The sequence below is a fragment of the Schistocerca gregaria genome, chromosome 7 (genome assembly GCF_023897955.1).
Source record: "Schistocerca gregaria isolate iqSchGreg1 chromosome 7, iqSchGreg1.2, whole genome shotgun sequence".
Lineage (NCBI taxonomy): Eukaryota > Metazoa > Arthropoda > Insecta > Orthoptera > Acrididae > Schistocerca > Schistocerca gregaria.
Genome location: NC_064926.1, coordinates 421,346,189 through 421,359,152, shown reverse-complemented (window position 1 = coordinate 421,359,152; position 12,964 = coordinate 421,346,189). Strand labels below are relative to the sequence as shown.

The 12,964-nt window shown below is 42.7% G+C and overlaps 1 protein-coding gene across 2 annotated transcripts in view; it reads right to left on the bottom strand.

Annotated features, from left to right (window-relative positions):
* Positions 1-12,964, bottom strand: part of LOC126281204 (synaptotagmin-11) — a 1,096,906-nt gene that overhangs the window by 53,671 nt on the left and 1,030,271 nt on the right. For both annotated transcript variants that reach the window (XM_049979941.1, XM_049979939.1), the window contains one exon: positions 9,020-9,318. In XM_049979941.1, the coding sequence (XP_049835898.1) occupies positions 9,020-9,318 (299 nt within the window). The remainder of the gene's footprint in view (positions 1-9,019; positions 9,319-12,964) is intronic.

Below are 12,964 nucleotides of genomic sequence, written 5' to 3'. Positions count from 1 at the left end.
ATGCAGACAATTTTACACAAGAACTGGATCATCTAAAAGCAGTGTTCAAGCAGAATGGTTAAACAGACAATTAGATCTGTTACGTTGTACAGACTGGACCTTTGCAGAAACCAACAAAAGATACAAGAAAATCAGTGGTGTTCCTACCTTTTGCAGGAAACATATCTTCAAAAATAGGAAGAATTTTAAAGATATATGATATTAAATGTGTATTCCATCTGCTATCTAAGACTAAGCTCTGCTAGCCTCAGTGAAGGAAAATTTGGGTTTGAAAAAGCCTGGTGTCTACAAATTTCCCTGCCATTGTGAGAAAGCCTATTTTGGACAAACAATTCGTATGGTCCAGGATAAATGTGTGGAGTACCATCACCACAAGCATTTATTTCAGCCAGAAAAATCTGTGGTTGTGGAACATTATCTTACTGAAGGACAGAAAATGCTGTACAATGAGACACAAGTGGATGCCCCTGCATTGCAATATTGGGACTGTGTAGTGAAAGAAGCTATTGAAATCCAGTTGTCTGACAATACTATAAACAGGTATAAGTGCTATCCTTTAACTAAAAGTTGAAACCTGTTTCGTTTGTCAATAAAAAGCAATGGTCTTTGTTTCAGTCATCAAAAGGTGTCAACAGTGTTTGATATCGATTTATTTTTTCCATGAGTTTTCACCTCCAGTACGCTGTCATGCTTTGTGTGAGAGGGCCATTATGTTCGTGCACGTGCCATGGATCTACGGGCAGTGTACAAAGGAGCCGCTGCTGTGGTTTGACTTCAGTGCCAGCGAGTTAGTGTGACAGCTTACTCACTTGAAGACAGCAGCCAGGTGGACTGCCAAAATGTTGTGTCAAGATGATGCTATGTTCCAGCTGGAGACCTGATATGAGTATCATTGTGTGTTCATTGGAAGATTGGTGGCAAGAAGATGAGCACAAAGTCATTTTCCAACATTGTCTTGTATTGGTCAGCCATGACAGACTGAAGGAAAAAAAAGTCTAATTAGGCCATGACTGGATAGAGCTACCCACAATGTCACTTTTTTGCCATGTGTCATTTTTTCATGAACATGAACATTTTGTGATTTTTATCTAACCCACAACTGAACAGTTTATTTGTTTACTATCCCACTGAGAAGGAAATAAGCTTCATCTGAGAACCATGTGCTAAACATTTTTTCATCTTTTCCTTCTCTCCATAATGAGCACTCCAGCCTTCCCTGTTTGTTCTGCTCAGTCAGTGTCTGTCACACAATCATTTTGTAAGGGTAGAGCCTTAGCTCACCAGATATCCCCATTTCCCTTACTGCATGCTGGAATAAGTTGCTTGGACTTTGTCATATGGAGACCTGTAGCACTGTGATGTTTTCTGGAGAATGAACAATTGGTGCCTGCGGTCATTTCCTTTCCAACATAATGCCTTGTTCTACAAATTTTTTTCATTTTTGGGGAATTGTGTTCCTTGATAGAGACCAACACATGTAGAATTTTGTCCTAAATCTATTTTTCATTGCTGTGGCACTTTTAAATTCAGTATAAAGGACCTCTACCAACATTTCAATGAAACAAAACAATTGGAGCAAAATTTAAATGAAATAGAACTAGAGCTACAATTTCTATTCAGTGTGAAAATGTGCCAACTTTTGTATGCCACCCTGTTAAATGTAGGGCTCTGTTAAATGGCTAACAGCTCTGCTGTAAAATCACTATACATTCCCAGCAACAAATCTTATGCCTGACCAGTGGCAATATAAAGCCATATCCAATCCTGTGCGTGGTTTTAGAGCTGTCAGTGTAAATAACAGTAACACCCTGATAGCCCTGAAAAACTGAGAGGAACAGATGCCAAAAGGACATGGAGGTGACTGAAACTTTAGATCCTTGAAATAGATTTGTCCTATTTTGTGGTCTGGGTACTAACCTAAGAGGAGTGTATGGAGGATTTAGGTGGCAGTGACTGATGCCCTTTGTAGCAAAAAGAATCTGATGAGTTGGATGATTAGGAAACTGTCAGGTGATGGTTACATAAGTGAGCAAAAGTTTGTACCATTAAAGCTGAAGTCTTTGGGATTAGCCTGGAAGTGGCCCATGGCCATTCTGATCTATGGAAGTGGACTGTATCCTATAATTTCAAAGCATAAGATGGCACTGAGGCACAAACTTGGCAACCATAGTTCGATTGAAGAGACCAGGACCCAAAAAGAATGGAGCATAGTAGCACATCTGCACCCCAAAGGATGTGGGTATGGAAGCAAAGAGCTTTAACCTTCTGCAAGAATCTGGTCTTTACTTGACAAATGTGGTACCGTCACATCAGCTTCTTATCAAATGGGAGTCCCAAAACTTGGGACTGTGTAACAACATACAAATGCTGGGTAGCCAAGTAGAATTCTCAGTGAGGATGGACAATGGTATGACGAAAGAAATGCATGACTCGTATTTTCGAGTGAGAAAACTGCAAGTCAAGGGAAGTGGAGGGTCTTTGGATGGCACCTTGGAGCAGGCAATCAGCCAAGGCTACACATTGAAAGTTACGCCAAATGCAAAAGTCATCAACAGTAAATGTGGGAGTAACTACTGGTCTAACAAATGCTGCATGCCCATTGCTGGTGATAAGGAAGAGCGTATTATTCAGCATGAAGCTCTGTGGGACCTTGTTCTCTCGGACCCATGGGGTCTTTAACTGGAAACAACTGCTTGGATAAAAATTGCTGAGTAAAAATTGGTAGCGAATCTCAAAAGCATCAGCCAAAGAGGGTACTTAAAGTGGATGAAATAAAAAGGAGTTATCTGCCTTTTGTAGATCAAAAATATTGCAGTTAGGTGTTGGCATTTAGAAAAAGGCTGTTGGATTGTTTGTTTCCAACCTAACCAGACAGTCCATTGTGGACTGTCACTTCTGGAAACCACATTGACTGGTTGAGGAGAGGGATGAGAGGGGAGGGGGATGGGGGGATAGGCTGCTTGAGTCTGCTGTAAACCAGCATCATCATTAGGCTTCCATCTTTTCAAGTGGTTTGCAGGGTGTGTTGATGATGCTAATTGGTCAACAGCTGTGGATGGATCTGCATTTCTTGTCTGGTTTAGGGATTGGGACAATGATATTACCTTGGCACTGTGAAGGGAAAACACCACCTAACCAAATATGGTTGAAGATTGTGAGTAGATAGAGTCTTTGAGTAATTTCAGATGCAAATCATCTGATTATGAATCGAATCAGGAACTGGGGTCACATCATGTGATGAGTTAAGAGCCTGCAGCAGTTCCCAATCAGTGAAAGGTTCATTATACTGGGTGTATAAAAAAAAAAGAGTCTTCCAATTTGGCACATCTATATTTCTGAAACTAATAAACATATACAATGAATTTTGTTTTTTGATGAACAGGAAACTCAAAAAGTTTTTTCATACCTTTTCATAGGTGATCAATATGCCCCCCTTGAAATGCATAGCATATGTTGATGTGGTATTCACATTGTTCCCACATTGCAGCGAGCATGTCTTGAGCTACAGTTTTCACAGCTTCTGTTATGCAATGACTCAGTTCATTCAATGTTGTTGGTAAGGGAGCACATAGACAGCGTCTTTTGTAAACCCCCACAAGAAATAATCAGGTCTGCTGACGTTGGAGGCTAGTAATGTAAGGCTGAATCATTTGGTCCAGTGTGACTGATCCATTGTTCAGTAATCCTTTGATTTAAGAATTCCCACACTTACAGATGCCAGTGTGGCGATGCCCATCCTGTTGGTAAATGAAGTTGTTCAAATCAGACTCCACCTGTGGGAAAAGAAAGTTCTCAAGCATATGTGCTTCATGTAGCAGTGCTCTCGGCAAAGAAAAATGGACCATACACCTTTTCCCATGAGACTGCACAAAACACATTAAATTTCGGAGAGTCCCACTCATGTTGTACAACTTCATGTGGCAGTTCTGTACTCCACATTCTTGCATTATGATGGTTCACTTTTCGATTTAAATGGAATGTTGCCTTGTCACTAAACACTAAGAAAGAAAACTGTCATCCTCCATCTTGCCAAGAACTAAATTACAGAACCCCACACATTGTTGTTTGTCACCTTCGTGAATATCTTGAAGTAGCTGAATTTTGTATAGTTTCGTGTGCAAACATCAAAACAATTGTAATTGTTCATGCCATCATCTAATGCTCTGTGCTGTAGGAGGAGCCACACCATACCTAGTACAAAAGTCACAATGAACAGTCATTACTGACCCGCACTGTGCAAAACGTAGAACACAAAACACTCTCTTTTGGCCTGACACCATTTTTACTAGAACTGAATTGGGGGCACACTGCTGCTAACTAGTGGTAACTATGCACAATTCGAGAGTTTGCTCTCACTAACAGTACATTGTTCACACACATATCTCAAATAGTAGTTACAATTTTTAAAAATCAGGTCATGGTTTTTGATACACCCTGTATAGTTCTGTGTGATGGGGATAAAGGATCACTTGAGATATTGCTTAGCCCTTCAACAATCCTGAATAGCTGTTGCAATGAGTGTGTTCCACCATGGCATGTGGTTGTAAAGGAGGGGCCTTTAGCAAGGGGAATAGCTGTTCAAGCAGCATAGGTGATCATATCAGAGACATCTCCCACAACATCATCAATACAGTCTGACAGAGAGAGGACAAAGGTGGGAGTATATGCATACAACTGCCAACTGACTGTCCAAAGAGTTCACTGGGCCAATTGATCTGTTGGGTGGTGACAAGGAAGTGGCAGAATCACTAAAAAAGTGGTCACTGTCACAAAGATTGTCACGTAGCAAAGCTACGAGACTGGGGAAAGAGATCGTAAGATCGTTAGCCAAAGAGATACCGTGGGCAGCTTTGGAGTAGGGAGTAGTACCATCATTGAGGAGATACATATCAGCATCAGAAAGAAGCTGGTCAGTCAGAAGGATGTTACCAGATGACATCATATTTCCCCACAAGATATCTTACTATTCCTACCTGGGGGTAAATAATTGTCAAATGGTGATCGCTGAGGTTGTCCGCACTCACACTACCATTACTTCTGATGTGGTATGGAAGGGAATATGCTCACTGATGACATCTGTGTGAACTAATATACAGTAGGGTTTTGAAAGAGTTGAATAGCCTCAGTGAAATATGTTTCTTGGAGAGCAAGATAGATCACAGGACTGGAGAAAATTAGTTGTAGTTATGGCTTTCAACAGATGTGTATTGCAGTACCATTGAATTGTGATGTTCATAATATCCTGGTTAGGCATGAAGGGGCCAAGAATCACTGTCTTGCCCCTTATGGAGTTGGAACAACATCAACAAACATGACAAGATCTGGCACCTCTGGGGTCACTGGAGAAGCCTTCTCCTGAAATTTATTCTTTTTGTCTTTCACTACTTTTAGCAATCGAGACTCTTCTGAGGTCTTACCTACTGTGAGCGGAGGAACTGAAGGAGAGCAGGAAGCCCTGACACCTACAGTCCATGGCTCCTTATGCAAGTGACTGGTGTCAGGTTGCTATTCTGTGGACTTCCGGGAAGAGGGTTCTCAAAAGGGTGTCCTGCCAGCATTAGGTGGCAGAGGAGGATGGCGCTCCTATGGCTGGGCATGGGGAGTCAAAGTTTCTGCAGATGGTGCTGTAGGATCCAAGAGATGGGCCATGGTCTGATTTACTTGCATGATTAGTGGAGACAACCTTGAGTGAGTAAATAGTAAATCAGATACTGATGCCAACCAGGCCACAGAAATGTAAAATGTCAATATCATTGAGACAGGATAAAAACAATCATATCTTTCCTGAACCTCAAGTATGAGAGGTGATTGGAGAACTCCAGATTGTTGATTTTCCACTCATTAATTGAGGTAGAACACTTCAGGGATCAGGGTGGTGGTCATTTCTACAGTTTACACTGTCAATTGGTAGCACACATAATAAGTTTCCATGCTGTGGCCAGCCATAGTTCCCACGAATCAGATCACATGTTCACTGGGAAAAGATAAGCCCACATCACAATGGTAAACCATTATTTTGACCTACTCTGAAAGTGAATTCCCCACAGTACCAGCCATGTTTTCTGGGTAGCCACAGTGTACAAAATGGATCCCACGCATCTTTGAGTGCTTGTGTAGTTAGCCAGCCATTTGCTTCATTAATTTACAGTGAAAAATTATACCCTGTATCATGTTTAGACTTTTATAGGGTGTTACAGTAACAGGTATATCCCTAAGTCTTTTATGAAAGAGTAATGCCTGGGACTGGTTAAGATTTGCTCTCTTCATTAAGATGGAAGGACCTTGTAATTTACAAGGAAAGATATTTCACCAAATACATTTTCAGTACTCTCCACACAGAAAATTGGTGTCATTTTTATGAGTCATCAGTCATCTGACTGGTACGATGTGGCTGGCCATGAATTACTTTCCTGCGGTAAACTCTGCATCTCAGAACAGCACTTGCAACCTGCTTCTTCAATTATTTGTTGAATGTATTTAAATTTCTGTCTTCCTCTACAGTTTTTATTCTCTACTGGTCGCTCTATTACCTTGGAGGTTATTCCATGATGCATCAACACATCAGGGAGTAATAATAATGACAATAATAATAATAACATTGGCTTAGGGGACTGAGGGGAGGAAGTTTTTGCAGGCCACTTGACTTTGCTTTGCTCTCATGGTGTGGACAAGCAGGCAAAGTTTCTAGCATTGTAGTGATCTGCAGTGAAGAGTTCTGGTCTGTCTGAAGAGGCTGCCAGAGCTTCAGATCCACCAATTGATAACTTTTATCAGTTTCGGAGACCAAATATCTGCCTACAGCACATCGAAGGTTACTTGGCATGATGGACAGTGCCCAAAGTTCCAGAACCCCCAAGAAAACTGGCACATACTCCTGGGCACATGCATGGAGGTGACAGATCGGGCATCAATAGTGTGAGCCCAGCATGGTCAGGAAACTACCACTACAGAGGTACCTGATGATTTCCCACATGGACTGTATATCATGATAGGCAGCAGGTGACCTTCCCTTGCAGACAGTTTTGAAAAGTTGGCGGTCAAATCCAGATGTGGGTACTATATGTAAGTTAACTGAAATAGGTGGTGTAAAATATTGAAAAAAAGTGGCATCCTACCAGCAATTTAGGCAGTCAACAGGGAATCTTCCCAAGAGACAAAGTCTGAGAAAAGATATAGTCAGAGAAATACTGCAGCACAAGAACGGGTGAAACACTGTGCAATGGCTTGCCCCAAACATGCAAAGAAAGTTGTGAGATTCCTGGGAGCATGATGCTGAGTGTTTTTTGGGACTGCCAGGGTGTGGTGCTAACAGATTACATCATGAAGGGCAATATGTCAAAAGGGATTACTACCAAAATCTCCTAACAGTGTTACTAAGGCTATCAAGGTGAAGCAGCACAGAAAACTGTTCATGAGGGTGATCTGGTTCCATTACTAATCCCCAGCTCATTCTGTACAAGACTCAGCAGTACATGCTGCCTCTGTGACTTTCAGATATTGCTAACCTTGCTCTCCACCCCACCCCCCCCTTCCCAATCTCCTCTCTATGTTCTGACAAGGCACTCAGTGACTACTACTTCACTTCATCTTCTTGGATGAATAGATGAAGGTACCATTGTGTGGCAGGCATTTACAAAAGAATTATGAGGCTACTTTCAAGCTGAAATGTTTCCTGTACAGCCAAAATGCAAACTTTTACAACCAAAGTCTCGTCCACGTCATCCATCTTTGCGAAGAATTTGTCACACTGAAAGATGAATAAAGGGTGAATATGCAGAGGAAAGAAGGCCTTAACACTACAAAATATACTCATATTACTCCCCTTTTCTTACTATTGTCAGCTACTGGTATGGAATTTTAGAATAAATTTTCATACAAACAAACAATTTCAAAACTTAAAACAAAACTATAAAAGCAGTATTACTTATGGAGCGAACTGTAGTTCATGCTGTAGCATAAACTAGATTACACAACTAGGTACCACAATGTTCCAATTCAAAGAATTGTTTGTGCAAACGTGGAAAGTGAGTGTGGAAAATGCCTTCTCGGGCAGCCATGGCAGATCGCTGTTGATATCATTAAATTTACAATGATGGGAAAAAGCAAGAATTGAGGATGGACAGGATGAGCAAGAAAAATAATAAGGTAGAAAATGTCAGTGCTGGGCATATTACATCAAGAGGGTCACAATGCTGAATGGAGTAGGATTCAAGTGTATGCCCCAAAGGAAAAGAAGCAAAGTCCACACGCAAAAAAACCCACTGACAATTTAAAGAGATGTGTAATAAGGCAACTTTTTTTCAATATTATGAACAATATAAAAAATATCAACTTTGCAAAAATTTCGTAGCTTTTGTTGCACAGGACTGATCTTCATGAGTAACAAGGAAACACTTCAAATACATTGTTCTGTTTATGGGATTAGGTTTTAAGAGGTACCTGAACAAAAGAGGCATCAACAGTGCTGGTCAGTGTTTAATTGCTGTGTTGTGCAAGGCACTGGCATTTAGAAGTGTGGTGAGTGACAGCATTCTGTTAGAAGAACACTGTATTTCACATTGTTACACTCACTGTTGCTGTTGCTCAGGGGTAAACACGATGGTGCTGCTATCCCTTACAGCTATTCTGTTCGGTTTGTCTGGTAATAACAGTATATCAACTTAGTGAATGAAAAAGGTTCATTGCAGAGTAATTTTAGCAACTCAGGGAATTAGGAAAGAACATTTAAAAAATTGAAATTTTTTGCAGCTTACACACTGCTTAATCTAACTTAAACTAACTTATGCTAAGGACGACACACACACATGCCTGAGGGAGGGCTCGAACCTCTGATGGGGGAAAGCCGCACAGACCGTGACAAGACTGCGCAGTTACCCAGTGTGGCTACAGAGAAAATGGCTTCCAGCAGAGAGACTGGTGCAGAGAGCTGCGGTAAATGAGTCTTAGTATCGAAGAGTCTTAGTATCGAAGAGGACAGCAACAACAGGTGTGACAAGACGGGATCGCGTGGCACATGCACCTGATCTTGAAGACGAGTTGCCCGAGGCGTCCGGCGGTGAGGTTCTTCTCGTTGGTCTCGAGCTCCTCCTTACTGGGTGTGCTGGGCTTGTCTCTGAGCGTCTCGTCCTCAGTGTGGTACTCAGTTAGCGGTAGAGTCGCCGGCGTCAGTGGCTGTTGCTGCTGCTGCTGCTGTTGCTGCTGCTGCTGCTGCTGTGGCTGTTGAGGGGGCTGCGGCTGGTCAGGGGAGAGCGTCTTGCCCGGCTGCTGCTGCGGAGTCTGCAGGCCAGACGTCGGGGATGAGGCAGCGCTCTGGCCAGACTGCAACAAAGACAGTACAGCGATTGTCAGTCAGGGTGCCCACAGTGCGAGAAAAGCTCGTCTCACATAGCTGTGGAGTTGGCACAGGATAACATGGCCAGTAGATGCACTGTCAGCAGGTCATGAGTGGGGGAGAGCATTGGTGGTGGGGGTTACAGGCAGGCACTGTAGGGGAAATGCCAAGTGCTGGAGGACATGTGCCGCTCTGAACTGAAGCCTATACTCACATATTTCGTAAACATCAATTGGAACCCATCCACGTTCATACTTGCATGACGACCATACAGTCCGGAACCTCGCGATCACTACGGGTCGCAGGTTTGAATCCTACCTCGGGCATGGATGTGTGTTATATCCTTCGGTTAGTTAGGTTTACACTACTGGCCATTAAAATTGCTATACCACGACGAAGATGACGTGCTACAGACGCGAAATATAACCGACAGGAAGAAGATGCTGTGATATGCAAATGACTAGCTTTTCAGAGCATTCACACCAGGTTGGCGCTGGTGGCGACACCTACAACGTGCTGACATGAGGAAAGTTTCCAACCGATTTCTCATACACAATCAGCAGTTGACTGGCGTTGCCTAGTGAAACGTTATTGTGATGCCTCGTGTAAGGGGAAGAATTGCGTACCATCACGTTTCCGACTTTGAAAAAGGTCGGATTGTAGCGTATCGCGATTGCGGTTTAACGTATCGCGACATTGCTGCTCACGTTGGTCGAGATCTAGTGACTGTTAGCGGAATAAGGAATCGGTGGGTTCAGGAGGGTAATACGGAATGCCGTGCTGGATCCCAACACCCTCATATCACTAGCAGTCGAGATGACAGACTTCTTATCTGCATGGCTGTAACGGATCGTGCAGCCACATCTCGATCCCTGAATCAACAGATGGGGGCATTTGTAAGACAACAACCATCTGCACGAACAGTTCGAGAACGTTTGCAGCAGCGTGGACTATCAGCTCGGAGACCACGGCTGCGGTTACCCATGACGCTCCATTACAGACAGGAGCGCCTGCAATGGTGTACTCAACGACGAACCTGGGTGCACGAATGGCAAAACGTCATTTTTTTAGGATGAATCCGGGTTCTGTTTACAGCATCATGATGGTCGCATCCATGTTTGGCGACATCGCGGTGAACGCACATTGGAAGGGTGTTTTCAGCATGGCCATGCTGGCGTATCACCCAGCGTGATGGTATGGGGTGCCATTGGTTACACCTCTTGTTCGCACTGACAGTACTTTGAACAGTGGACGTTACATTTCAGATGTGTTACGACACGTCGCTCTACCCTTCATTCGATCCCTGAGAAACCCTACATGTCAGCTGGATAACGCACGACCGCATGTTGCAGGTCCTGTAGGTCCTTTAAGGATTCAGAAAAGATTCGACTGCTCCCCTGGCTAGCACATTCTCCAGATCTCTCACAAATTGAAAACGTCTGGTCAATGGTGGCCGAGTAACTGGCTCGTCACAATACGCCAGTCACTACTCTTGATGAACTGTGGTATTGTGTTGAAGCTGCATGGACAGCTTTACCTGTACATGCCATCCAACTCTGTTTGACTCAATGCCCTGGCGTATCAAGACCGTTATTACGTCCAGAGGTGGTTGTTCTGGGTACTGATTTCTCAGGATCGACGCACCCAAATTGCGTGAAAATGTAATCACATGTCAGTTCTAATATAAGGTATTTGTCCAACGAATACCCGTTTATCATCTGCATTTCTCCTTGGTGTAGCAATTTTAATGGCCAGTAGTGTAAGTAGTTCTAAGTTATAGGGGACTCATGACCTCAGATGTCAAGTCCCATAGTGTTCAGAGCCATTTTTTTGCTTAGTTTAGCATCCAAAAAGAATTCTGCTGAAAATGCAACAAAAGCAGCGATTTATTTTCGCCTTGATTGTTAACCATCTGTAACTTCCAGAGGAGCGTAATGAGTGGCCCAAACATTTGTCTTATTGGCCATGTTAAAATTTGCTTCTTTTGCAAAAACACAGCAGAGTTTCACAGTGTCACCTCACTGACGTATTGTGCAGGTGCATTTGCAAGAGAGTTCTGAGACAGTGTTTTATTAAGTTTATTAAGTGAGGAACTGAGAAAAAGTAAGGTCAGTAGCTTATGAAAAAGCACATCCTAGGAACAAAATTAACGTGTAATATCTTCACTTATGTTGTTTCATAACCGACAGCATTTCTCGTTTCATTAGCCACCGATGGCCCTTAAAAATTTCATTCTTTCATCGAAAGAGTATGTATTTAATGGAATAACACGGCAGATAATGAAATTTTGCACAATAAACGTATGGCAAAATACTCTTCTCTTTGCATGCTGTCATTTGCCAACTTCTCATTTCGATATCTCATACCGTTTATGAAATATGATGAATGTTGTGGATATTTCATTCTGGCTTTATCGTTGGCGCGGTGCGATTGCATATGAGTGTGCTACATCAGATAAATTTTTTCGAGATTGGTGACACAGAGAGAGACCTACACCTAAGTCTAAAGAAAAATTCAAATGCTATCCAAATTTCATATGCAGCTACATATTATGTAATATGCACCAAAAGTAAAATCATAGTGACCCCTATTTTTCATTGTGAAGTTACTCGAATTACATACAGTGCCTTGTTTCCATGTAAATGTCACAGTAGCTACGACCATTAACGAAATGATGGGCACATTATCATGAACCTGACATATAAGGTTATAAATAATGCAAACAATGAATTTTGTTTACCGAATAGGTTCTGTAAAATGACTGGGGAAAGATTGCAGGGCGTGTGCGTAGATTCTGTCATCGTTGACTCGCCGGAGGGTGACAGACACCGGCGACCTTCTACATGTACGTCTAAATCTACGTGATTACTCTGCTATTCACAATAAAGTGCCTGGCAGAGGGTTCAATGAATCTCCTTCAAGCTGTCTCTCTACCGTTCCACTCTCTAACGGCACGTGGGAAAAACGAGCACTTTCGAATAAACGAGTGAACTCGCCCAGCCCCTTAAACGAAAACGGATCGCTGCGCATGGTCCACCGTATCGTGCGTGGACCTTACCTTTGGACAGCGAAGCCGCTGTGAGAAGGGGGACTGCAAGGATGATCACAAGGTAACCGCACCTGCTTGTCATCACTGGTGCGGTACTATGGATAGACCTTGGCTCCAGTAGAGCTCGCCGGTCCCGTGGACCTACTCTGCTCCATAGGCCACACACCACGCCCTTGCAAATTATAAGAGCGCAGTCGCGGAGCAGAGAGGACGCCAGTAGTTGTACCAATCTGTTGATACACAGTAATTTAGTTTAGTTTTGTTTCTCACGTGTTTCCACGAGAAAGCGAATTGTGTGTATGTAACACTTATTTACTCTACCAAGTTTTTTGCGTAAATTTTAGTGTACATCTGGGTGAGGCAGAAGAGCCACATTACACGATTCTGTTTAAATCTCGTGTCTGAACACAGCGTATGATTTAGAACAGTGCGTTAGAGTTAGCAGGAGCTTTTGTGTGAGCAGAGTTTCTGGTAAAAAGTAAATGTAGAAATGTTCATTTTCAGCAGAGAAATTTATTTCTGTTTTAAGAGCTAGCGGATCTTGGGATCTTAGACTGTAGTGAGAGCTCTGTACAGCAGATGTA